Raw genomic sequence first — 27526 nt, 5'->3', positions numbered from 1 at the left:
ACCAGTGTATAGCGTCCTCTTAACATTAAATTAAACCAATCCTCTCGGTAATATTATGTACCCAATATTTAATGTTTAAAATTTCAGTAGTAATTAAAACAATCATTGTCTTTGTTATCAAAATAATATTATTATTAGATACTTTTAAATATTCTGAATAAATTAAATTTAGTCTTAAAAGGTTGAAAGTACCTGTCTACCAGTGTCAATAGTTATTTAAGTAAGATTAAAATATACAATGAAGATTTATATTATTTTTCTTATGATATTTATCCATTATATTATAGTAGTACTCCGTTATGACGGAAGTGGAATTTGCTAAGAATTTAGTTGGTACTTATCTATCTGCTATGTTAGTATATAACCTATAATTGTAATTAACCGGTCGAGAAAAATATATAATGCACGTGTATTGTTTACTAATAAAACGCAGTTTTAATAAATAATACATTTTGGAATAATGTATATTAAATATATAATATACTTGTACATTATTTTATTATTCATCGTAATAATTCAGTGAATAGGTGGTTAATAATCGTTATAATTAAAAGTTAATAGTTTATAATATATAATTTATATAATTATTGCAAGACGTAGATTTTGAATTGTGGTGGGGAGAATATTGTACTTTTGCGGGAAAAGTTAGTATCAAAAAAAAAATAGACTGGTTATATTCTTTTTTTGTATGTAGGTGATAGGTTAGGTATTATTTCACAGATCTGATCTCTAACCTGTGAAAAACTTATATATATGCCACTGGGCTACATAGGTAATATTTACAAGTTATATAAATGTCGCCATATGAAGCTTTTGAAGTACATAATATTTCAAAAATAATACCATGGAATATTAAAACAAATACTATTGTAAATAACTAATATTTTATAATACATATTACTATATCCTATATAGCTTAGCTCCGAATATAAAATGAAGTTTTATTATTTTAGTTTTCATTGTCAATAATTTGGTAATGAGATTATGATTGAAAACACATTTGAAGGCAAACGACGTACATTTATTCCGGTTGTTAAACCCCAGAAATGTTTTATGTGAATTGCAAATTTTAACCTTTGTGGTTCTTCACGGGATACAATGTCCAATAATTATACAATTTTGAATAATAATTAATTAACCAAAAATTGAATGGATTCATAACAAAATTTTTATGACATTGCTTTGTGTCGAGGTAAACTCTAAATCGTAATTCATTTTGCACAATTCTATATAAAATAATAAATAATTGTTTAACGTAATAATTACGCTGCCCCATGCGTTTATAATTTTAATCAGATTTCTAAAAACTGTAAATTTAAATTCCAATTGTTAGGAATTTGTTTTGCGAAAAGCAAAACCGAATTGTGATTTGAAAATGACGGAACCAAAAGTCGAAGTCGTAATATCTGGTATTGGAGGCCTTTTCCCGGAATCCGACAATTTGGATGAATTGAAACAATTGCTGTTTGACAAAAAGAATGGTGTGACTTCAGATAGCAGGCGATGGATACCCGGTTAGACATTATTTTGTATCTTAAAAAAAAAAAATAATAAACATATAATTAATTATGTTTTTAATAACAGTAATAATAACATTATAAAAAACATTTACTAGAGTCATCTTGTATTTAAATATACACACATATATGTGTGTAATATACACCGTATATAAATAAAATATTTCATTTAAATATAAGTTTACCAAAAAGAGTTTTTTTTAAAAATGAATCACGAGTCTTTTTATATTATTATGAAACTGATATCACTATTATCATTGGTTTCAGAACTTTATTGGAATAATTTAATAATCTGGTGTTGACAACTCTCATTATAACATATAGTGGTGTACTGGTGTATTAATAAATTTAATATTCTAAAATAATGACAAATCATTGAGGTGGATTGAAAAAATATTTTGATAGAAGCACAGAACAATAGAAGTTTATAAACTATTTAATTTATTATTGTATACTGATTGTATAAAATACAGTAATATTATCATTGCATTTTATTAATCGCTCTCATTAAACTAACATAACAAAAATTAATTTTTAAGATTTACGAATTACTATAATATTAAATAACAATAAGTAACAAGTATTTAATATAATCAATGTAAATTGACAGGCCTTATAGTAATAAGAAGTTTTTTTTTTATAAGGTATTTTAAACATACCCATATCAAAAATAAAAAGTAAAAAAAAATAGAATTCCTTACTTATTTCAAAAAGCATTAATATTTATAACTATACATATTTATAACATTATTTTAGATGTCAAGGATTATTGTTATTTTATTTCCTAAAAAAATAACGGATATTGATTTTTTTGTCAAGTAAAAATAATAAAAATGATTGGTTAAAATATTATCAGTTTTTCTAAAAAATGATTATATAAATGTACTACATTAAAAAAAAATTTATTTTAAAATCATCATCCATGTTTATTTTTACATCAAGTACATCGATCGAATGTGTTATGTGAAACTTTTATTATAGTACCTATTATAGAAAAAAATATTGAAAAATTGTAAAATATCTTATTATTTTTTTTTCATGTGAATTAGTTAAAAATTGTATTTTGAATACAATGATTTAAAGTGACGTTTTTGATCAAACCAATTTATCTGTACCTACGATTTTTATGTTATACCCACGGGGTTTTTTTTCGGTAAATCATTTATGCTGGTTGGCATGAAAAATTGATAAATTGAATAAACCAATAATCATGGACCACTAAATTATGTTTAAGGGCCCATTAGCTCACTGTTGATTCATTAATTGTTAAGTGATTGTTCATGCGACCCACCATAAATAATTAAAGATTTAACAATCAAATAATTATCTATATGTAAATTATAATTGAAAATAAAATGTTTTTCTGTATTAGATAATATAATTTAAAATTCCACTTTAAATACATTATACATTAAATCATTTTCCAGAATTAAAATTTAAATAAACCTTTTATGGTTGTTGCGTTTTTCAGGTGTGCTAGGAACACCACATGGAGTTGGTAAAATACGAACTCCCGAAAAATTTGACAACGTATTTTTTGGTATACATAGAAAGATGGCTGAGAGTTTGGATGCTTTGACTAGACTTAGTTTGGAAAGATCTATAGAAGCAATAGTTGATGCAGGTGAAGTGATTTTAGTTGAGTTATAGAATATGCTTATTTTAATGCAAATTGTTATGCATTTCAGGAATAAACCCAGCTGATTTATCCGGAACCAATACGGCCGTCTTCATGAATTCTTGTATTAGTGAATCAGAGTTTTTTGAGGTTTTTGATACACAGCAAAAAGGGTTTGGTCTCTTAGGTCATAACAGAGCAATGCAAGCAAATCGGTTGTCTTATACACTTAACTTAAATGGTAATCACCAATGATAATTAATTAATAGATTAATGTTTATAGTTTATGATACTGTTGAAAATAGGACCTAGTTACACAACTGATGCAACTTGGATTGGTGGATCACAAGCTATTATGAGAGCAAAAAGAATGATTGAAGATGGAGTGATAAACGCAGCAATAATCGGATCATGTAGCTTATGCTTGAATCCTAATATATCTCTTCAACTTGAAGGATTAGGAAGATTGACAAATACAAACGAAACTAGATCATATAGTGAAGATGGTATACTTATATTAATATATTTTATACACACATTAAATATAGCTGATATTTAATATTTAATATGTATTTAATTATACATACAAATTATTCATGATATTATTTTTAATTGAACATATTAGTTCTAAAAATCAAACTAAAAGAAATAATAATCCTTAAGATTTAAAATATTCGCTAAAATCTAAACTTTAAACTTATAAAAATATTTAAAGGAAATACTGATTAAATATAATTAAGGTTTGTTTTAGCTTACAGGAACGGTAAACGAGAAATTTGTATTTTTACTGTGTTTATCCTGGTACTTATAATTGTTCAGGTGTCGCATTCCTTCATGCTCTATTCTTTTAGATTATATTCGCTATAGATAAAGGGTTATTCCTGAATAATTATAGAAAAAATATATTTAATTGTTATTTTTACATTAATTTTAAAGTACCTTCCATTTATTTATGCATAAATTGTATATCTTAGAGACATATACGATAATAATTATTGTGAAATCAAGTCCTAACTAGAAAGTTTTATTTTTATTTGCTTAATTTTATTTTAGTGCAATTAGTAAAAACAAATCTGAAATTAAAATATAATATATAAAAAAGGGTGGGCAATTGGGTATCGCTCTGCTGTATAGTAAAGACGGAGACGGGAGAGTAGGTCACCATAATGGATGTGTTAAATTTGAATGCAATGACAGGTATCATTGTATATGAAAAACGATTCTGAACGGAGATGGTTTGTCAGTCTAGGATAATTAGTAGGATAATAATTGACACCGAAGGGGGTGCGAATAATCGATTCGTGCAGATATCAAACAACCATTGAAAATGTTGATAAAAAGTTGAAAACTAATTTATTAGATATAATATTCATACATAACATAAAAAATATTTAAAAAAATATATGAAATGTATTTATTTAAAATAATAATAAATTTTTTTTTGCACCTCATTACATTGGAGTGAGCCATAGTAGATAATAAATAATCTTGCATTTCATAATATGTACACGATAAAAAAAATATAATGAATGATAAAATTAAATTAAATTAAACTAAAAATATTGTACACAAAAATTTTGTAGTGCTGATAATTGAAGCTCCTCTGTATATCGTTATTTTACGCGATTTTGTAAAAAATTAAATTTCATACGCTCTAACATTTTTTCTATATTAACGCTAGAATATAAATTTACAGTTATTTGAAGAAAAAGTTACGGAGAACCTTGTGTTGGGTGTTTTAGGTATAAATCAAAAAAATATTATGAATTTTCAACTTCAAAATTCCTTGTAGATTTTTGCGATTTTGACATATTTCGTAAACATTTGAACATTAAATATTTATAAACAAAAATTGTAATTTTTTTTTATTACAATAACAACTTATAATAAACCTTCTGTTAGATTTTAAAGGTTTTTTGGAATGCCAAATTTTTTTTATCGGCATTTCAAAAAAAAAAAAAACGTAGAAAAATCGAAAATTTCAATTGTCTATAAATAGCTTAAAAAAATTGAATATTTTGAAAATTTAATCGTAAATAAATAACGCTAAATAAACATTTGCCGAAAATTTCAAATATTTACAATAATTCATTTTTTAGTTACTGCAAAATAAAAAAATCGATTTTGTCGAAAATTTTTACTTTTGACCCAAGGTACCAAAAGTACCAACTAGATGATTTTTTCTTTTCAAAGAGGGGCTGAAATCAAAAACCACAGCATTATTTCTACTCCAAAACGCGATGACAGACACAAAAATAAAAAAAATAATAAAAAACATACATTAGTGTACAATCAATACATTCTTCACTCCGTTCAAAATCTAATAATATTATCTATGACTATTAATATCGGTGTGAAAAATAAATAGTTATTTATTTACAAGAGCAAATAACTTAAAATATGATTTTAAATTCAAAAGTATTAAAAATAGTTGAAAGAAAACTAACTTTTTTATTAGAAGAGTATATCTTAATTTTTGGAGAATAAATTACTTAAGTCTATTGCTAGTTTTATAAAAATTGACAAAAAATTGACTACAATAGGTATATTGATAAATGTTACATATGTAAATTAGTATTAAAATGTATTATATTATAATTTACTATCAATTTGTTTTTTTTAAATAAAAATAAATAAATGTATTATTATAGCAAATGGGATGAACAGATCTGAATCGTGTGTAGTAGTGCTATTACAGAAATTATCTGAAGCTAAACGTTCTTATGCAACTATATTGAGCGCAAGTGGTATATTTGGAGAAACAAATGATTTATTTTATCATTATTCTGATAACCTTTATAAAGAAGTTTTATTAAATGCTTATAAAGAAGCTAATGTAGATCCAGCAAAAGTAGCGTTTATAGAAGGCGAAGGGTTAGGTATTAAGGTTTGTTTGATTTTTTTTATAATTAATTAATAAATAAAATATTTTATAAAAATACTAGTTAATATTGTAATCAAGGTATATTGAATATATAATTTACATATATTGTTTCAAATAGAAAATAGATGCAATGGAACTGAATATTCTGAGTGAAGTATTTTGTACTCCAAATAGAATAGAACCATTAAAAGTTGGTTCCATAAAGAGTAATATTGGTCATTGTGAAGCTACTTCGAGTTTAGTGTCATTAGCAAAAGCGCTTATTATCTTAGACTCTGGATATATACCTCCAAATATTAACTATTCAGAGCCTAACCAAGATTGCCCCGCTCTTTTTTCTGGCAGATTAGAAGTATGTTAAAAATAAAATTTGTATTTCTGTAAGTTTTAATATCCAAATATTTTTATAGGTAGTAACTGAAAAAACTCCATTGAAAGGAAATATAGTTGGTATTAGTTCATTTGGTTTGTGTAATTCTTTTAGCCATGTGGTTTTAAAACAAAATAAGAAAAACAAAGTAAAAATCTATGAAAAAGGAGAAATGTTTGAAGATGGTTTACCACGAATTGTGTTTGTATCTGGTCGGAACGAAGAAGGTGTTACACAGTTTTTAGAGCGCATAAAAAATAGTCGAATGGACGAAGAGTTTGCAGCTCTTTTACATAGCGTTTTTTATAAATCTATGAACGCTCATTACTATCGAAGTTTCACTATAGTTCCAGATAATGAAGGATCACAAGAAGAAATATCGGTAGGTAACTGATAAATTATTGTTATCATTTTATGGTTTTATTTTTATTAACTATTATTTTTAGTATCTTCCAGCATTGATTAAACGGCCTATTTGGTTCGTATTTTCCGGAATGGGATCACAGTGGAATGGTATGGGAAAACAACTGTTAAAAATTCCTATATTTGCAGAATCAGTACGCAGACTTGAAACTATATTAAAGCCGAAAGGTGTTGACCTTATTGATATTTTAACAAATGAAGATCCCACACTTTTTGATAATATACTCAACTCATTCGTTGGTATAGCTGCGATACAGGTTTATTTAAATACAACCCAAGTGTTTGAATTTTAAAAACGATTCTTTAATTAACGTTTAAAATAGATAGGTTTATTGGACGTGTTGAAGAGTATTGACGTTGTCCCTGATGGTATTATTGGTCATTCAGTCGGCGAATTGGGGTGCGCCTACGCTGACGGTTGTTTTACTGCAGAGCAAATGATACTTGCTGCACATGCAAGAGGTCGAGCTTCGATAGAGACTGAACTCATCGATGGGTCGATGGCTGCAATAGGATTAGGGTACAACGACATTAAAGATAGACTACCACACGATATTGAAGTTGCTTGTCACAATGCGTCTGACAGCAGCACCTTGTCTGGGCCAACGGTTAGCGTCACAAATTTTGTTGAACAATTGAAATCAGAAGGGGTATTTGCCAAACTTGTCAATGTTTCTAATATTGCATACCACAGTCAGTACATAAAACCAGCGGCGCCGACTTTACTAAAGTATTTAAAAGAAGTAATTTTGATTTGAAGTATTTAAATGTCTTTCCAATCAATCAATATTCATTAAATAACCTGTTGCTATTAATTATTTTTGTCAATAGGTTATTCCACAACCAAAACCTAGATCATCAAAATGGGTGAGTAGCTCCGTACCCGAGTCCGAATGGGGAAATGATGTAGCAAAATATAGTTCACCGGAATATCATACTAACAATCTTCTTGGACAAGTTTTATTTGAAGAAGCTTCTCGGCATATACCCGAGGATGCAATTGTAATTGAAATTGCTCCACATGGGCTTTTACAAGCCATACTTAAACGATCATTATCAGAAAAAGTGACAAATATACCACTTACACATAGAAGTACAAAAGATTCAGTCAAATTTTTATTGACAGCTTTTGGAAAGTAAGTCAATAGTTCATTAGCTTATGTAATAACTGTTTGTAATAAAAATACTATGAACATATTTAATACAAAATTACAGGATGTATAATAACGGTATGACTCCTAACATTGAATCGTTCTATCCATCAATAAATTATCCAGTTAGCCGAGAAACTCAATCTTTACATTCTTTATTTCCTTGGGATCACAAAGAAGAATGGTCATTAAAGAGCATGACGCAGTCAGTAAGTAAAATATTTGAAATTTAAATGTTCGTATTACATTTTATAAAAAATATATAAATTACAGATGTGATTGCTATTTTAAATAAAGAATACAAATAAATTTTAAAACCACGAAATACATTTTATACTTTAAATGATACTTAAAAAAAAGTTACTTCATAAAAAATACAACAAAAATAAATATTATACACAAATGAGCGCTGATTAGATACAAAAACAAATTCTTCAAAATAATGATAAATAACAAAGAATACAAAAAAATAAATTTACCATCGATTTTTCCAATAGTTAAAAAAATTTCATATTATTCGTAGTGAGTTGCCTGGGCATTATTTTAAAATCTTATCATAGATAAATACGTAATTTCCATTCAACTTTTAATTTATTAAATTTTTTTTCTTTTTTTTTTTGTAACTAGTTATAATAAATATATTAGATCCTTTTTTAATCAATGCACAATGCTGGAAAAAATTATTTGTGAAGCTTTCTTATTACAAAATATTTAATAAAAATATTTATGCATTAATTGTTTTACTTATCGAGTGTCGTCAGTTTAAATCATTTAATATTTTTAAAAAAATTAATTATTTCAACACTATTTTCAGACTACACGAATTTCAGGAGAGAGAATGTTTACAATACATTTAAATAATGAACATATTTTATTCGATTACAAAATCAAAGGACGACATATTTTGCCTAGTTCAATTCTTCTAGTGAGTTACATGATGTTTAATTTTGATCAAATGATAAATAGTAATATATTTGAAATGTCTAGTTTCACGTATGGAAATCATTTATAATAATACAAAGTGAACTACATTTTGATGAGATCATTGCATTTGAGGAACTACATTTTTTAAGAACTATTGAAATCAAACCAAATGGTGAGTACATATTTATATTTATTAAAACCTAAACATATTAACTTTATTTATAATTTGGTACTAAATTAACTTTATGAATATTTAATTATGTATAAAAAAGCGCAATATTTATTTATTTTTCAAGTAAAAATAATTTTATGATTAATCATTTTAAATTAGAGCTTAAACTATAATAATTTTGTTTAATGAAATATGGACACATATTTTACGTAGTATTCGGAAAATTTACTTTAAAATCGAAGAAAATTGAATTCTTCTTACAATATTTTTTTATAATTTTTTTACTAAAGAACATTTACATCATTAAAAAAATCTTTATCTCGTTATTATTTTACAAATCTTAGTACAACTTTAAAAATATATAAAAAAATAAAAACAAATTATATATATAATAACTAAACACTAAACATGTCATATAGAATAATGGCTAAAATATTATAATTATTTAAAATAATCAATTTTTATAACATTGATTTTACTCATGATTTTTTTCAATATTATATTTACATTTAGATAAATTGGAATTCTATTCGCTTATACAATGTGGAAGTGGTTACTTTGAAATATGCTTGGAAAATGAAGTAATAGTTTCGGGAAAAATATTTCGACCAGATTCTATTGATATGACTCTAATAAAACCAAAGATGAAATACCCAGATACAGTTTCTGATGTACCACATAGTTCAATTTCTAAGTATGATTTGTACTCATTGTTAGAACATAATGGATACGAACTCGGTGAACAATTTCAGACTGTGACAAATATAGATTTACATTTTGAAGGTAAAGTAATATGTATTCAAAATATGAAATAATAAACGTTTTGATATTTTTGATATTTGTTTTTAACAGTTTAACTATAGCTATAGTAAAACTATATTATATATATGTATAATATGTACACTGTACATACCTATTACATAGATTTAAATTGTTTATTTGTTTTACTGTTACAAATATGCATTAAAATATTCATAATGGAAAAATCTTGTGAATAAATTATTTATGTATTATGATTTTTAATACTAAAAATGTATTTGGTTTTTTATAATTCTAAATACCATAATAATATAATCATTATATATTAAATACTTTCGATTTTTTATACAATTTAAGGACGGTTCTGTGATAATATAAACTTCTGTTTTTCAAATAGGAACCCTTATTTTTTTCTATAAATTGTTAAGCAAATACTTTTTAACATTTTAACATATTAAAATCAAAATTTTAACAATTGGTTTCCAAGTTATGAAATTGTATATAATAATAATTAAATACCTTAAAAATGCTTTTATAAAAAATATAATATTGAATCTAGTTATTATACTTGGACTATTTTTATTAATTATAAATGTTATAGATTAATATTAAATATTATCATTTTCAAATCATTTAGGTGTTCAGGCGCCTAATCTTTTTCTTCTAATCTACTTCGTAAATATAAACAGTATACCAATTATTAGTGTTTGGGCTATAGACATGGACAATTATAGCTTTTATAGCTATTGAATAGTCCTTAAAGTCTTTTTACTTAAAGTTTAATAACATAGAAACTATTGGAAACTCTTCGTTTGACTTTTGATTTAGATACATTAAAATTAAAAAAATATATATCTGCCATACAGAAAACAATAAGAGGCTTAAAATGAAAAACAGAAGTTTATATCGCCACAGGACCATCCTTATATGGTACAAAATTTGGTCTTAAAGTGTATTTTAAAATACTAAAAATCAGATTTTGAATAACTCCATTATTGAAGAAAAAGAGGATCAGCGTCCTTCGTGTATCACTTTGTTTATAATTTTAATTTTAATTGTATAGTATTGTGGTGGAGAGAGTAAATATTGTTTATGCTATTATATTATATAAAATAAATGAACATAATATGTAATATTCCTTAAAACTTAACAAAACTGCACTCGCTTAGAAAAAATATTGTATTATCTAATAAATTAATGCATATTTATATTTATTTTCAAAGAATATCGAGGAAACATAAAGTGGGACGATGATTGGATGACATTTCTTAATGGAATTTTCACATTTCTTATTCATAAAAGTATGGAAAATAATGACAATCCAGCAGATGTATCAACTATTCGTAAAATGTATATCGATCCATCTAAATTTAAAGATTCCTTAGGAAAAGGTAAGATACGAGTATGTAGGTTTTTATATATATATTTTTTAATCAAAATCCCTATAATATGATTATGTTTTTTTCCCAAAGTTATTGTTCAAGTTAACGTAAATTATTTTTAATTGAAGAATAATATGTATATAAATACACTTAGGTATTAAAATATACTTTTATTCGTGTTTCAGATGTTTCTATTTATTATAATTTTAATACTAATGAAATAAATGGCGATGGGATATATATTTTGCATCCAGAAACTAAATCATTTTCAATAAGTACATTAAATCCATTTGAATTACGATTAGAAGAAGAAAATTTTATACAATTAGCTAATCCAACTAGTGAGGTATAATATTGGCCTAAAACTTATACATTTTATTATAAATATAGGTATGTAATATATATTTATTTTTTTTCTTTAGAATGAAATTAATTTTATCAATCATTGTTTGCAAGTCATATTTGAATGTAAAAAATTCCAATCCAATCCCAACATGAATAATTTCAAAGTATATTACAGTAATAATGATAACAGAATGTATCATTTCGCCATAATAATGAAGCAAATGCTTGACATTCAGATAGGAATTCAAGTTAGTTTATAATGTGTTCATTGTTGTTATTTAAATGTAAAAAAAATTTTAAAAAAAATTTCAATTATACAGCACGCAATTGTGAGTTTAGACAAAATTAATGCAGAAAAATTCATTAATAATGATCACAATATCATATTAATACCGTATGATCAAATGTCAAATGTTATTTCACTTTCAAAAAACGCTAAAAGAGTTCATTTATTGGTGATATCGGAAAAACCTATATTTAGCACCAAAGAATGGAGTGTTATTATGCAACAACAATTTAATGGGCACTATTTGGTGTTGATCAAAAAGGTTTTTTTGTATTCATTGTTATTGTGGAATCTCAAAATAATTGAGATTTTTGTTTGTTTTAGATTAAAGAAATAAAAATAATTAGTTTAAAATTAGAAAGTATTACGGATATTCAAAATGTTAACGAGAAAATTAAACATTCTTTGGCAGAATGTAAAAAAACAAAAAGTTATCTTTACATTTTTACAAAAGACTTATCATATGTAAAATTAACAAGATTTATGGAAGAAGTGTTACATAGAAATAAGTCGAATAAGATCAGGTAGGCAACTAACAATTAATTAAATTTAGTAGATATACTCGTACGAGATTTAAACAAAATACTATGAAAACAATTTTATTGTTTAGATTTGTTTTCTTATTGGACAATTCGGGTCCTGATTTCAATATTGATCATTCATTTTACTCTGAACAGTTACGAAAACAATTATTTGTAAATATTTATAAAGACAATAGATGGGGAACTATTGTTCGAAATCTTGTTGACAATTATTCCAGTTTGAACGTGTCTGCAGATAATAAGATCACGACTTACCTCAATGATGTCACGTAAGCATTATACAATTTAAACATACATGTCTAATCAATAACCACGAATCTTATCATATGCATTTTTTTTTTTTTTTGAGTAATTACAAAACTATAAACAGTATACAAATTGAAAATAGAAAAAATAAAGTTACATTAAAAAAATACATTATATTAAGTTACATAGAACATATTTGTAACAAAATAAGTAGTAAAAATAATAGTTTTTTTGATTTATTAGGAATAAATATATTATAAAACATTGGTTGGATTATGAGTGACTAAGCATCGATAATGAAGTTCATCGACATACAAATAATATACAAGTACCTTTATGATTTCTTTTATAAACTTTGCTTAGATATTTATAAAGGTTACAGTTAGATTAATTAATTACTAATCTTATATTGTTTAAATTGTATTATGTATTATATTTGCACATAATTTTCAAATGATAACAATTTTAATAATTTTAAATAACAGTCAAGATTAAGTAAAATACAATAGTTCTTAAAAAAAAAAAAAAACCAAAAACTTAGAAAAATTTGATTTGTGAAGTTTTGTTTGTGTGGACGATACCAAATTAAAAATATTAAACACATATCGCATAAAAATTCGCTTGGTATTTTTAAATTACGTTTTTTCTGAAACATATTTTTTGAATATTTAACATACAAATTAAAATATTTTATTTTTGTTTTTCAGATTCGATGACTTGAAACTCAAGTACCTAGGATTTAATTTCCAGGATATATCTGTAAATAATAGTATAGTAGATGTAAGTGACAATAAAAATATTATAAGTGCTTAATTATAACAAAAATATAAAATGGGCTATTCAAGATTTCAAATATAACATGTTAAGTGCTAACCTATAAACCTCAATTTTAATCGTATAAAAAATATGACACTTTCTTTTTATAAAATATACAAATACATATTAATTTAAGTAATATTATTTAAATACTCGAATATGCTAAATTATTACAAAAGTTCAAATTTTTTATCCTAATTGATACTATTGATAGTATATTGTATTGAAAAAAAAAACAAAAAATTAAGGAAAACGGTAATTTCTACATAAAATCAGATTTTGACTAAATTTAATTCTTTATTTTATTATAATTTAAAAATGAATAACCACAGAAATTTGAACTTTGTACCTAGTATTCATATTAACATATAATTTTAAAAATATTTTAAGAATTTTTGACCTATTTATAAGCAGTTTAAATTTTAGATTATATATATTTTTTTATAAATGCCAATAACAAATTTATACATTTATAAAAATGTTTGAAAACTTAATGCAATTTTCTAAGTGGTTCAATTTTAAATTAAAAATATCAAAAATTTATAATCACAGTATTTTTTTTATGCTTTTAAATGTTGACAAAATTCGTTAAAATATCAAAAAATACTAGTTATTTTTTGTTAGAAATACATACAACAAATTCTATTTAAACCTAAAATTTTAAAATTGAGTATGAGGTTTTTATAAGTTTTTTAACTAACAGAAAAAAATTCTACCGGAAACCTAAATTAATTATTTATAAGCACTTAAAATTTTTATAACCTTAGAAATTAGAATATATACATCCATATAATCATTTTTTTTCCTAAACAATTTTATATTTTTAGTAATTCAGAAAAGAATAATTCCAGATACTTGAAATTTATATAAAATATTTAAATTATCATTTTCATTACATAAAATATTTTGAGTAATTTTTAATTTGTTTTAGTATTTTTCATCTATTAATGTTAATAAAAAATGATTCGCTAGGTCGAAATTCTTAAAAATATTTAACATAAGTTGTTATATTTAATATTTGTATAAAAATATTTAAAATTCATTGACACTTTATATACCTGTATAATGTATGTATATATATATATATGTAAATTGTATATTATATATATCAACAATTAGAATTTGGACAAAATATGACAAAAATTACAAACTATTTTGCAATCAGAAATAAATAAACATTTTTCTTTTCGTTTCATATCAAGTTTTAAAAATGTAACACATTGATTCTTTTTAAGTAAGTTATACTGAAACCATAAAATCTAAATAATATTTGAAGACAATTATGTTTAATAGACATTTTAAGTTCAATTTTTAATAGTTATATATTGTATCAAAAATACATATTATGAAATATGCTTTGTGATATAGGCAAATAGACCATGTCCACTCTGAATGGTTTTTTTGTATACAATCGAATATTATTTAATTCAAATTTAACACATTTATAATAGTAACCCACTCAACACTTAATGTACAGCAGAGCGGTGTCCAAATTTTTTAAATTTATTACAACGGCTGGAATTATAGAGTATAGACAAATAAATAAGATAACGTTATTATCTATTAAATAAAATTATTTCTATATTAAATACATTTTTATCTATCTGATTAGTAAAAATATATTGTCTTTTCAATAGTTATATTACACACTATAGACACATATAAATAAATTATGAATTTGAAATTTTAAAAATTAAAATATAATATTTTTAAATCTAGAAATTGGATATTATCTGACTTGGTAACTTATCCAAGATTATATACAAACCATATTTTTATTTATTAGAACGAACTTGATCATTTTGAATATTCTGGAATAACGGCCAATGGTAAAAAAGTAATGGGAATTGCGCCAATTGGAAAAAATACATTCAATAAAATTTCACCGGATCCATATTTAACATGGACTATTCCATCAGATCAGGCGTTAGAAGACGCAGCTACTATTCCTCTTTCTTATTCGATGGTAAAAATTTCTAAATGTAACTAGTATTTAACAGACATAATCAACAATGTATTGACATTTTGTTATTATTTTAATCATTGACAATCTAAATCTGGTATTATATTATTTTACTGTAATTGATGAAATATATTTCTGTTTGATTTTAAATTATTTTTTTTTTTATATAGGCATATTATATGTTGTATATTTTAAAGCCGCCAAATCATCATATATTTGATAAAACGATATTAGTAAATGCCGGATTTAATGCTATTGGACAAGCAGCTATAGCTGTAGCCTTGTCGTTAGGATACTGTGTTTTTGTCACAGTTGAAAATAAAGAACAGTGTACACTACTTAAGAATAAATTCGCTTCGGTAAAAAGTTAAACATTTACTATAAATAAATATGCATAAAATATTATTTCAAATAATTATATTAATAATAATTTAATAATATTCACTATGCTTTAAAGCTATCAGAATCCAGAATTTTTAGTTATTATGATAATTTTGAAGTAAAAATTAAAATGGCTACTAATGGAAAAGGTGTATCCATGATTGTAAATTGTCTCCACGGACACGATTTTCATGCATCGGTTCGATCAATAGCACTTCGTGGAATATTTTTTCAATTGACTAAAACTGACATGAAGAATAAAGACAAAATTGGTAATATTATTGCTGCTGACAACGTGATTAACTTACTTATATAAACATTGTATTAATATTTTAGGAATGCTTGTTTTTTTGAAAAATATTATATTTTATGGTGTTAGTCCAGATCGCCTATTGGCAGAAACTAGTGAAATAAAATTGAAAATTCAGAATGAAGTACAAAAAGGAATAGATCTCGGTATTGTCAAACCGTTTGATAGAAAAGTTTTAACTGGTCCTTGTACAACAGAACAAGCCATAAAATCATTACAGTATATTATTTATCTAAACTACTTTATATGTATAAGATTTATTGTTTTTATATTTTATCTTTAAAAACTAGCTTATCATCTCAAGGAGTAGAATATAATCGAGTAGTGTTGGCTCTAGAAGAAGATAATACATTAGAAAAGTCTTTAAAACAATCAGAATTTGAACAATATCAATGTTATTCTAACTGGGTGTATTTAATTATTGGTAAGATATGATTGATTATCAAATATAGATAGTAAATAATTTTGTTGTTCGATAAAATATTCAACTATTTGTTTGTATAGGAAGTAAGTATAGTACTTGGATTGATATTGCTGAATGGATGGTTATGAGAGGAGCTCGAAAGATTGTTGTGGCGTTAAAAAAATACTCCATGTCTACCACTGCATCAAGAAGGTATTAATAAGCTAATTTTCATTATTAATATTTTAAATATAATTAAGGTATTATTTATTAATTTAAAAAAAATTAATGATACAGGTTTAATTTACTTATATCACGATATAAAAATACTATGATACAAATAGTATCAGATTCAAACTTGAACTCCAAAGAAGATTTAATTCTGTTATTAAATGATACAACTGCAATATATCCTCTTGGAGCGGTATTTTTCGCCACATTGGTAATTACATAATATTTTTTTAATGTTTCTTCTGACATAATTAAAACTTTAAATTTCATATAAAAACTGATTTTAATAATGATTGAGGGTTTTTTTTGAAAAAAAAAATATATTAATAATGTTACTTGTATTTATAATAATATAAAAAATAATATTCGATGACATAAATTATTTTTTATTTCAAAATCCCTAATGTTATTATTTTTTTTTCAGTTACTTATTCGCCTTTAAATTTTTTTTAAAAGTTATACTTAGTTGTTATAGTAGCAATGTACTCAGATCTTAAAGTTACATTTTGCAGTTATACTGATATTACATTAATTATAATTACTGTTATTACGAGTATATATATCATACAACTTTTAATCGGCTTCGACCCATGATATTTAAAAAGTTAAATACATTATATTTCTACACGTTAATGTATTTTTTCAGTATAAGATATAAATTATTCGTATTTCTTTCTATGCATAGTTTAAGTATAGTATTATGCATTTTTAGTACACAAGATTGTATATAACTGTTAATTAATTTTAATAATATATTTATTATTATTAAAATAGAGCGACGAAGAAGACAAGATACGCAATATTCAATATGTACTTGAAAATGTTCCATCTTTTCGAGATTTGAAACCTTTATTCGTTTGTATTATGAGTGGTGGAGAAAATACTTGTATAGAATTAAGAGCAAACGGTGTTTGTCCAAGTACTATTTGTCTTTCATGGAGTTTAATGGCTACGGAACCTTGTTTTTCTAATATAGTACCATCATTAGATAAATTATTAATAAATGTGGCTAATTTGACTTCATCCACAATAATATGCACTGAATATGACAAAACATTAATTGGTAAAATTTTTTTTTGTAAATGGCATCGTTTATAATGAAAAACTAATAGTTCGGAATAAAAATAAATGGCTAAAAAATACAAAAATTATATTTTTGAATCAATTCAAAATATGACTTATGAAACAGCATCCATAGAAATAATTTAAAATTAATTTTTAAATAAAAAAAGATATTTTTCATTAATCTTTTTAAAAAATTTTTTAGCGTTAATTGAGTATTTAAAAATGCAATAGTTATTGTTTGAAAAAGTAAATTTTTATTTAAATAATTATCCCGAGCTAAAATCATTATCGATACTTGCTAACTTAAAAAATCAAATTAAATACTATTATTAACTTTATAAAATAATTGCGTTTTTATAGCAAGCCGGGAATATTATTCGAAAATTATTGCGGAATTGCCTGAATCCATTGAAGAATTGATCACATTTGGAGACACAGTTACGGAGGAAATCAAATTTACAGAAGTTACCACAAATAGTCCCCGGTTTACAGATTCCATAGGTTTACCAGTGTTTGTCGTTACCGGATTCCTGCCCAAAAGAATGAAAAAATTGTATGAAAATCTAATGTATCCAGCATTCGAAGCAAGATTACCTGAAACTATAGAGTCCATAGAACACGTAGCGAGAATATTAGTACAGGTTAATATCATAAGTACACTACTTTAATGTTTTAATTTTGAAACCTTTTTAGTTATTATAATATTGATTTATAAACCACTTCACTACTTGTTTGTAGAAACTCAAATCAATCACCAAATGCGGTAATGTTTCTCTAATCGGAATATCTTGGGGTGGTGCTGTTTGTGTGTTGATGGCACAATTATTGGAAGCAGATAACATTGCAGTGAGCCTGACACTGGTAGAAGGTATACCAAATGTAATCCAGGAATGGACGAAAAGTCTGCTACAATACGGAAATATTAATGCTAAATTATTATTGAACTATTTCCAAATAAGCAGTATGGTAATAAGCATTTACTTTTGCTACCAGAAACAATTAATATATCATATTATTTTTACTCATCGGACATTTACAGATGGCCAGAGAAATATCTACAAAAAATGGTTGGAATACAGAGTTACCTAAAATGTTATCATCAAACAACGTTTTGGCCGCCGACAAAGCTTTAAAGGCATTGAACGCAATATGTTCTAGATTGAATGCTATACTTGATTTAAGACCACTTCCCAATAAAATATTCGCAAAAGTCAAAGTGGTTTATAGGACTACGAATATTGAAAAATCAAAAATGTATAAGCTAGAAGATGTAAGTAATGTACATAATATTATATAATTCCTAAGCAACCAAAATTGATTATGTCATAAACAGTCTTCTAAACTTAATAAGAATTTTTCCCAAAATCACAACTTATAAAAAAACTATAAATTTTGGTCGCTATTTTATATAATCATTTTTATTCATTGTATTGATTTGGATGTAAATCCTGATGTCTTGCATATTTCATTAGTATGTGCTGACTAGATCATTTTTAAATGAATGGTTTTTATTTTTTAGTATTGCGTTCGTATACCTGAAATAATTTCGATTAATGAAAAAGGCTATGACAACATGCTATCAGAAAAAAAATTATCTCAATTTGTAAATAACAATATATTACATTATCATCCAGATGCCAACGAAATTTCAATTATAGATTTGTACAAACGTTCTGAACTTAATACTGTTGGTTTCGTTGTCAATTAATTGAAGTAACTTATTTTTATGTATATGTATAAGAAGAAATTCGAGTATTTTTTTTATCACTATAAAATTATAGTTCTTATATACAAATTTTTCAATTAATTGATTATTAGTAAAATAAAAAGTGCAAATATTTAATTCAATTTATTTATAATATTTTTATAATTTGCTTCCTTATAAAAAACTAAAGCATATTTAAGTACTCTTATTTTTATCATAATATTGTATTGTTTTAATTTTAAACATTTTGATTTTATATCGAAATACTTTTGATTAAATGATTTATAACTTTCCAAATACGAAAGTCTTCTTATTATATAAATAGCAACTATTTCGTTAAAAATAAATGTTTTCAATGATTTTGTGACTTAATTGATTTATATTTCAAATATTAAGTAAACGTGTATTGTATTCAATTAATTTCATGTTAAATATTATACTCAAATTTTATTTTGAGTATCAGGGTTAAATATTATTTATAATTATTAATCCCATTACTTTAGTTGACTTATTTTAATTTTGTATGTATTGTATAGTATTGTATTATTATTATCTTTTCTATTGTTAACAATATTAACAAAGGTAAATGAATAATTTTAGCAAATTATCTGAGATAGTTTGGACATGATTAAAAATTAAGTAAAAAATAATAGTAGAATATGGTTTTTATAATTATATTACTATAATTCTTTTATCACAAGTAACTACAAGTTTAAGACTACGTACATTTTTGTGACTTAAAAAAAAAAAACTCGAGGCAACACTCGATTGAATCCAAATAATTGATTTTCATCATATTATATGCATTTAGCAAAACTTAGTTACTGGGGTTTAACTCGTCAAAAATGGCTGCTCCATTTGATGAACATAGAGTGCTATTAATAGAAAACAAAACATCGTGCTAAAATAAAAGGGAAAAATGTATAGGTATCGTGGAGGTATAGGTATACACGAAGGTACAGAAATAGTAAGCTCGATGTTTCAGTAGAGTCGGTGCAACACCTAATTTTTGATTAACTCTTGGGGCAGTTCTATGGCTAGATTCTGTGGATATTGATATATATACAATGAAGTTTAATATTTCATATGATATATACATATATTGCTCAAACAACGTTTATTTAAGTCAACTATAATACAAATTGGACGTGTTTCCTGGCTCTAAGGTAATATTTCAATGTAATACTATCGTTCGAATATGCCATACGAATAAATAAATCGTGTATATTGTTTACCTACGAATAATAATTGAACTATCTTAACAATATGTATAATTATACCCAATTATTATTAGTTTTTACTTTAAAAGCCGTCACCTGCGCCCAATCGTGTGTTTAACGTCATCCGTATTGCCGTATAGGAACTGCAAATATTATTTTACTCAATGGCTATGCTGTAATGTATTAATTAATGTATAGTTTAATACAGAGTACAACTAGTAAAGTAGTAACTACACTACTTAAATTATATACATACACCTAATGACTTTAATGACATACAGCGAAAAGGTATATAAAAAAAAGAAAAGTTAAGTTACTTAACGCGACTACAATGCTAATGTTATATTATGTCTCGTACTGTCGCTTATTATCACATCATGACATACGATAACATTTTCTATACATTTTTGTACTTCAAAATCGACCATTTTCGTCTTGCTTTAATATTGCAATATACATGTATTCTGTATGTACAGTGAATTAGTAAGTATCGTATTGTTGTGGTGGTCGACGTCAACACATGCATACTTAAAGTTGTTATATAACATACCTATTAATGAAGATGATAATTAAACTAGACGTATCGAAGTTGTCATACAACTCGCATTAATTTATTGTTTAGTTTAACCTAATTGACCATTATCGTCTAAGCTAGTATAATACAAACTCATTGTTAACTGTTCAGTACTACAGGAGTACAGGACTCCGTACGTTATAATTTACAACATACACAGACCAATGGGTACTATAGTAAATTAAATTAGTAGACGACAGCGCTTGAATATTTTATATACGACTTGTACAGAGACATTAGTTAGTTTTAAAATGTCGTATTCACTTCTTGTAGATTTTTAAAAATTAGGGAGGGGGTGACATGATCGTAGGATTTGATCATAAAAGTATTCCTTATATTATAAAAGACTTCTTTTACGGTATAAATATGGCTGTATACGGATGTGTCCCCAACATAAAATTGCGATTAGTGACGTACTAGTTGCGTCCCTGAATTCAGAATTTATAAAAAATAATATTAATGAAGTGAACAAAATAACAAGTTTTGATTATATAAAAACTGCATCGTCTGTATCATTCAAATTTTTACCAATCTATAAATATTATTATAACACAATTTTAATATAATAATACAACAACCTAAACTTACTTATATATTTTTATTATTTTTATTAGTTTAACGTTTAACAAATTAACGATAAAAAACAATATGTTTAAACTACCTTTAGCAATATTATGTTACTATTGACAGTCCTAAGTCTGTAATAAATGGAAAGGAAAATAATGTACCTATTTACACCGGACGCAATTAGTGTAGTTGATAAATTTAATATCACCGGGACGCAATTCGTATGAAAAAGGGATATTGGGACGCAATTCGTTTGCTGCGATAAAATATAAATGAGTAATATTTATGATGTCGGGAAAATTGTATATTGGTATACAGTTATAATAACTATAGAGATAGGTAGTTCTTTGCATAATTTACGAGTTTTAATATAATCGATATACTTGTATTTTGTTATACTAAATATCATTGGAATAGGCGTTATATATTAATACATTTATATTATGCAGTTCAAAATAAAATAATATAACAGTCAATAAAATATCATAATATCATGGAAAAATATTATTAAAAAAATATATCAATTAGTTGCTGGTTGTTAATCATGACTATAATACAATAGGAATATTATCTTTCGTTTAACTATTTAACTATTCATGAGCTATATATACGTATTATAAAAATATATTTATGACGATTATCACTAGACGTTACCAAGAAATAATCCACAATTCTTACAGCCAGAATACAGCATTTTTTTTATTTATTTCTATTAAATAATATTAATACATTTTAACTTCTATAAGGATTGATACATACCTAAAAACTATAAGTAGGTAGTAATAATAAACTATAATATTTATTAGTGGGTAAAACCAGCTTTTTGTAGATCTTTGAATCAGTTCAACTTAATATATTTATTTTTTTTAATATGTTACCTATCAATTATTAATATTATTTTTAATGAAAAAAAAGTGTAAATGTATACCGTTCTGTCCGTTCTATTAAAACATGTAAATATTTTTAGTAGCTAAATAAATATAAAGTTAAAAATAAATAATTTTCAATAATACCCAATGAACACTTGTTTTTTAAATTGATAAAATCATATTATGCTATTATTTATACTTTAAAAAAAAATCACCAAACATACATAAATAACAAAACGGTCAAGAACACGTAGTACCCGCATGTGTCGTCTCCGTTTTACACACGTACGACATTGCACACTTTCGTTCATCAGTTTCAATAGTGTAGGTACTATTAGTTTTGACATTAGAGCGAATCGACCTATTATAACATTTAAAGGTAAGACTATTATCAATGGCCCCACATAGACTTTTATTGATATCGTTATTTTTAAGTAGGTTATGATTTTTTTGAAACTGTACATTTTAAAATAATCATAACTTACATAAAAATAATAATAACAATAAAAGGCTACGTGGGGCCCTAAATAATAATTCTACCTTTAAATTTTATAATAGGTCAATATACTCTAATATAGAAACTAACGGCACACTATTGAAACTGATGAACAAAAATTTGCCATGTCGTACGTATGTAATAAGACGGAGACAACACATCCGAGTTTAAAGTTACAAATTAAAACTATTCTCTAATGTTTCCCGATAACTCTAATAACTATCTCTGAAAAATTTCTTGAAATTAGTTAGGTAATTTTTGATTCTATAAGTTATAAACATATAGAAATTGCCGTTTGTTGTATAATACGTTTGAATTAAAATTACAATTATTAATAACCTAAATATTATTTTCCTTAAATCCCAAAAAGTACCATTGCAACGCATGGTGGGTGAGCTATTCTATACCATTTTTTTTTAAATCTTATATTTCTGTAACCAATAGCAATCTAATACATAAATGAAAAATTATTGGATTTTCGTGATCCAAAACGACATACAAGTATAAGCCACCCTATAGCAAACTAAAACAATCGAAGACTAAGCAAGGTCACTACCCGACGAGTTTCAAGGATTACACATGTACAATTTGTTATTAACAAATTTCTGAATTTCCAATTCTATAAGCCTCATACAAACTTAGATTCAATTATATATATATATATACATAGATTAATAGCAGTTTAAGACACGCCGCTCAAAACCAATAAAAACATCCATAAATTGTCAGTAACTTTATTTTAAAACGATGATTGATTAGTGTACATATAACTTTTATTTTTTGATAACGGAAATTAGTCAGCCATCACTCTTTTAAGCATATTGTCGTGATATTAGGCGTTGCAACAATTACCACGTCAGTGGTCGTTTAATATTTTCTACTGAATCCAATGACACTGAATTATAAATTGTAACCTTTATAAATTGTATTTAAATTATGTGAGTATTTTTATTTGTTTACGATCAATGACCTGCGGTTTGCCTAACTCGATTACTGCACATGCGTTCTTTAAATATTTTACATAATATTGAGTAATAATTCATGCCTAACATTGCAAATATTATTAAATAACAATTTACATGCAATTTTTTTTTTAATTATTAAAATATTAACTATAAATTATTGGTGGGTGATAAAAGATTAAACCGTGTGTCTCATGTTATATTTATACACCAGGATAACTACTAGGGTATACTACCAGGAAATGATTTCAAAGAAATCCTTAATGAATATTTTTTTTGTTATACGTGAAGTATTGCGGCGACATTAGTTATTATACTTGTAGAACCTAGAGCGTTGATTTTTTGATGCTCGGAAGTAAATGTTCAAAATAATAATTTGATAATGACTGTTTATTGTTATCATAATATTTCGATTTCCTAAATTCAAAATGTAATAATATTGATATAAAAGTAATAGTTTTATTTATTATCATGTAATGAACAAATATTGTACAACTGCATTGTGGGTTAAAAGTATTAATTAAAGTATTGTGTATTTTACTAATATTGTAAAAATAATATGTCTAAAATATTAAATTATTTGAGAAACAGTGCAATTAATGTTCTTGATCACCAACTAGATACGTTCTGAGCAACCTAGGAAGAAAATAAACCATGTTCCAAATATACTTATAAAATCTAAATTAATTTGAAATGTAATATATTTTGCATATTGTTTGTATAGAATTATATACATAGTTAATATTTCAATTTAAGTAATTACGTTTGTTCAGGCAGTAGAATACATATTTTCTCGTTAATTTTTACGTTCGGAAATTTAATATAACTACATAATACCATTAAAAAACGAAAATATTTCTCAATACGGTATTACAGTTTGTTTGACCTATACGTTAGATCGTTATGAGAATTTTTTGTCAGATATAACACGGATGTTGAAAATTCAGAATTACAAATTATAATTAAAAATAATGTTTAATTAGATAGGTCTGTCTAGAACACGACTTGAATTGTTTAAGAAAATATGATGACGTTATTTCATTATTGATATATAATGTTATTAATACGTAGGCGTGGAAAATGTCTTAAAAATTCTCGGAATTAAATTCAATATATTTATCTGGTGTGTATATTTTAATTATTAATATATCTATGTAGCTATGTAAAAAGCAACAAGCTAATACCTATACATACAAGTATCAACGTAATGATGACGGTTCTCATCAGTTGTATGGTACAACTCGTACCTAACCCAAGGTGTGTTATTATATTAATTTCATTACACAACTTTAGCCTTGAACCTTAAAAATACAATATACGCGCAAATATTATCTTTTTACGTGTTTTCAGAGAAATACCATAATAACAGGGTGTATATAATACCATACGTAATAATAATATAAATGATACCGTATGCCCATATTTATTAGATATTATAATGATATTATCTATTTATAATGTTATCATACATTTATATGTTATTCGTGAAACTACTAATAAGTAATAAATAATATTGTTATAGGAATAAATTATTTTAACAATATATTATATTGCCAATTTCTTTTTATATGTCTGTACAATTTCAGATGATATAATACAATTGTGTACAAAGAAATGTGATCAATTAAATACAGGATGATACCACGAACATTCATTATTTCAAAAACTATTAATATTTTTCGGAAAAAAGTTCTAAATTCTAAGTGGAGCGATGAATGTATTGACTTTAAATAAATGTATATTATTTTTATCTTTGTAGAATAAATGCTTTGGTCATCTTCTTCGAGATGGTGGTTTCCAGTAGTACATTTTATCTGGTTAAAGAACTTTGGTGAGTCAAAAAAAGTAATTTATCAATACTTTCAAAAGTAATGAGGAAAAACAAAACAAAAAAAAAAAATTAGACCAACTCCACTTGGAATTGTTTTTCGTATAAGATGATAGATATATCATTTAATTGAATTCAAACTTAACACAATATCCATTATAGATAGTGACCCAATCATTCACAAGATACACTTGAAACAGTTGAAACCAATAAGTGTACAGACAACCTCTTTAATTGTAATTCGATATTATACTCTCTACTTACCCACTTATTTTTTTATGCTATAATTTTTGGTTTTTAATGTTATGATTGACAAAATGTATTTTTATTTCATATTCCACAAGAACACAACAAAATAGTTTTTGGAATATATCAATAAAATTATGATAAATAACTAAAACAATTTTAATCAATATTTAACAATATTTTAAATTCCTAATGAAGCGGTAAATGTATTGATTTTACAGTTATATGTGTTTTATTTTTTTTTTGTGTTTATCTAGACGGAATTTAGTTGAAAAAATAGTTCAATTTTCAACTTTGACAGTGGTTTTGGATTGCAAATTTGATCTAGTTTGTATTTTCGAGAGGTTTAAATTATCAGAATTTTTCAAAATACCCAAGAAAGCCGTTAAAAGATTTAGGAGTATCATGAATTTATACGCAAATGAAATTTTTAACAAAATCAATTTTGCTTTTTTTGTGTATCTAATAATAATAATAATAATAATAATACATTTATTACAACAATACAAGTTTTTACATCAAATTTTACAATTTTCAAAATATTTTTACTCTTTTTGAGCTATGAATGAGAAATTTTTGAAATTTTAGTTTTTTTTATGAATGTTGATAATAAATTATTTACTGGGTCAAAATTCTTGTAAATATAGTACAAGATAATATGTGGAATATGTTGTTCTTGTATCTATATTTAAATTATAAAAAATATAAGTTTAATTTTTTTATAAATATATTTGAATTTCAAAAACAAATATTCCTAGATACTTAAAACTTTTACAAAATATTTATGTTATTATTTTCTATATGTATAATATATCTGGTATATGGTATAATTTTTAAAATGTCTTAACTCTTTTTTAGCTATTTATAGATGTGAGCAATTTTTGATTTTAAATTTAGAACTTAGATGTGAAAGTCTAATACAATCTTTCTCGTAAATTATTTATATTAGCTAGTTGAGATAAAAAAAATTAAAAAATGTAATATAACCACAAATATTATTTATATATATTTATAGTTCAAATTTGGATGAAATTACGTACTACAACAATGAATAACGATGTTAATTATATTTTGTATGTTATTATGAATTTTGTTATACGCAATGAAATTTTCAAAGTGTATAAATAATAATATTAAGATATTATCTATTTATACTACGAATCTATTCACACTGTTTGACGGTATTTATAAAAAGATGAAATTAATTTTTTTAGTTATACCTATAAGTTATCATATAATATGGTAAAAATATATTATTACAATAATTAAAT

At 24.7% G+C, this 27526-nt stretch overlaps 1 protein-coding gene across 1 annotated transcript; it reads left to right on the top strand.

Annotated features, from left to right (window-relative positions):
- Window positions 1-1168: 1168 nt before the first annotated feature.
- On the top strand, window positions 1169-19865 carry LOC132928789 (fatty acid synthase-like). The gene is made up of 33 exons (XM_060993682.1): window positions 1169-1514; window positions 2989-3141; window positions 3206-3376; window positions 3441-3641; window positions 5787-6022; window positions 6138-6371; window positions 6430-6771; window positions 6836-7069; window positions 7136-7555; window positions 7644-7948; window positions 8028-8172; window positions 8778-8888; window positions 8951-9059; window positions 9573-9842; window positions 11042-11209; window positions 11386-11546; window positions 11623-11793; window positions 11866-12093; window positions 12156-12355; window positions 12442-12642; window positions 13327-13399; window positions 15222-15401; window positions 15569-15757; window positions 15856-16051; window positions 16116-16308; window positions 16380-16513; window positions 16594-16705; window positions 16790-16934; window positions 17498-17786; window positions 18149-18429; window positions 18527-18754; window positions 18828-19058; window positions 19308-19865. Exons 1-33 carry the CDS (start codon window positions 1376-1378, stop codon window positions 19494-19496), a joined length of 6639 nt encoding a protein of 2212 aa, XP_060849665.1. The 5' UTR covers window positions 1169-1375; the 3' UTR covers window positions 19497-19865.
- Window positions 19866-27526: the final 7661 nt, after the last annotated feature.

This window comes from Rhopalosiphum padi, chromosome 1, assembly GCF_020882245.1.
Source record: "Rhopalosiphum padi isolate XX-2018 chromosome 1, ASM2088224v1, whole genome shotgun sequence".
Classification (NCBI taxonomy): domain Eukaryota; kingdom Metazoa; phylum Arthropoda; class Insecta; order Hemiptera; family Aphididae; genus Rhopalosiphum; species Rhopalosiphum padi.
The sequence above is the reverse complement of the archived record's forward strand: the minus strand, read 5'-3'. Positions and strand labels throughout refer to the sequence as shown.

What these genes read in the sequence shown, in the direction of transcription:
- LOC132928789 (XM_060993682.1), top strand. Translation starts at nt 1,376, where the DNA reads ATGACGGAACCAAAAGTCGAAGTCGTAATATCTGGTATTGGAGGCCTT. An exon ending in TGCCTAGTTCAATTCTTCTA is followed by an intron (nt 8,889 to 8,950) that starts GTGAGTTACATG and finishes TGAAATGTCTAG; the next exon opens with TTTCACGTATGGAAATCATT. An exon ending in ATTTCCAAATAAGCAGTATG is followed by an intron (nt 18,755 to 18,827) that starts GTAATAAGCATT and finishes GGACATTTACAG; the next exon opens with ATGGCCAGAGAAATATCTAC.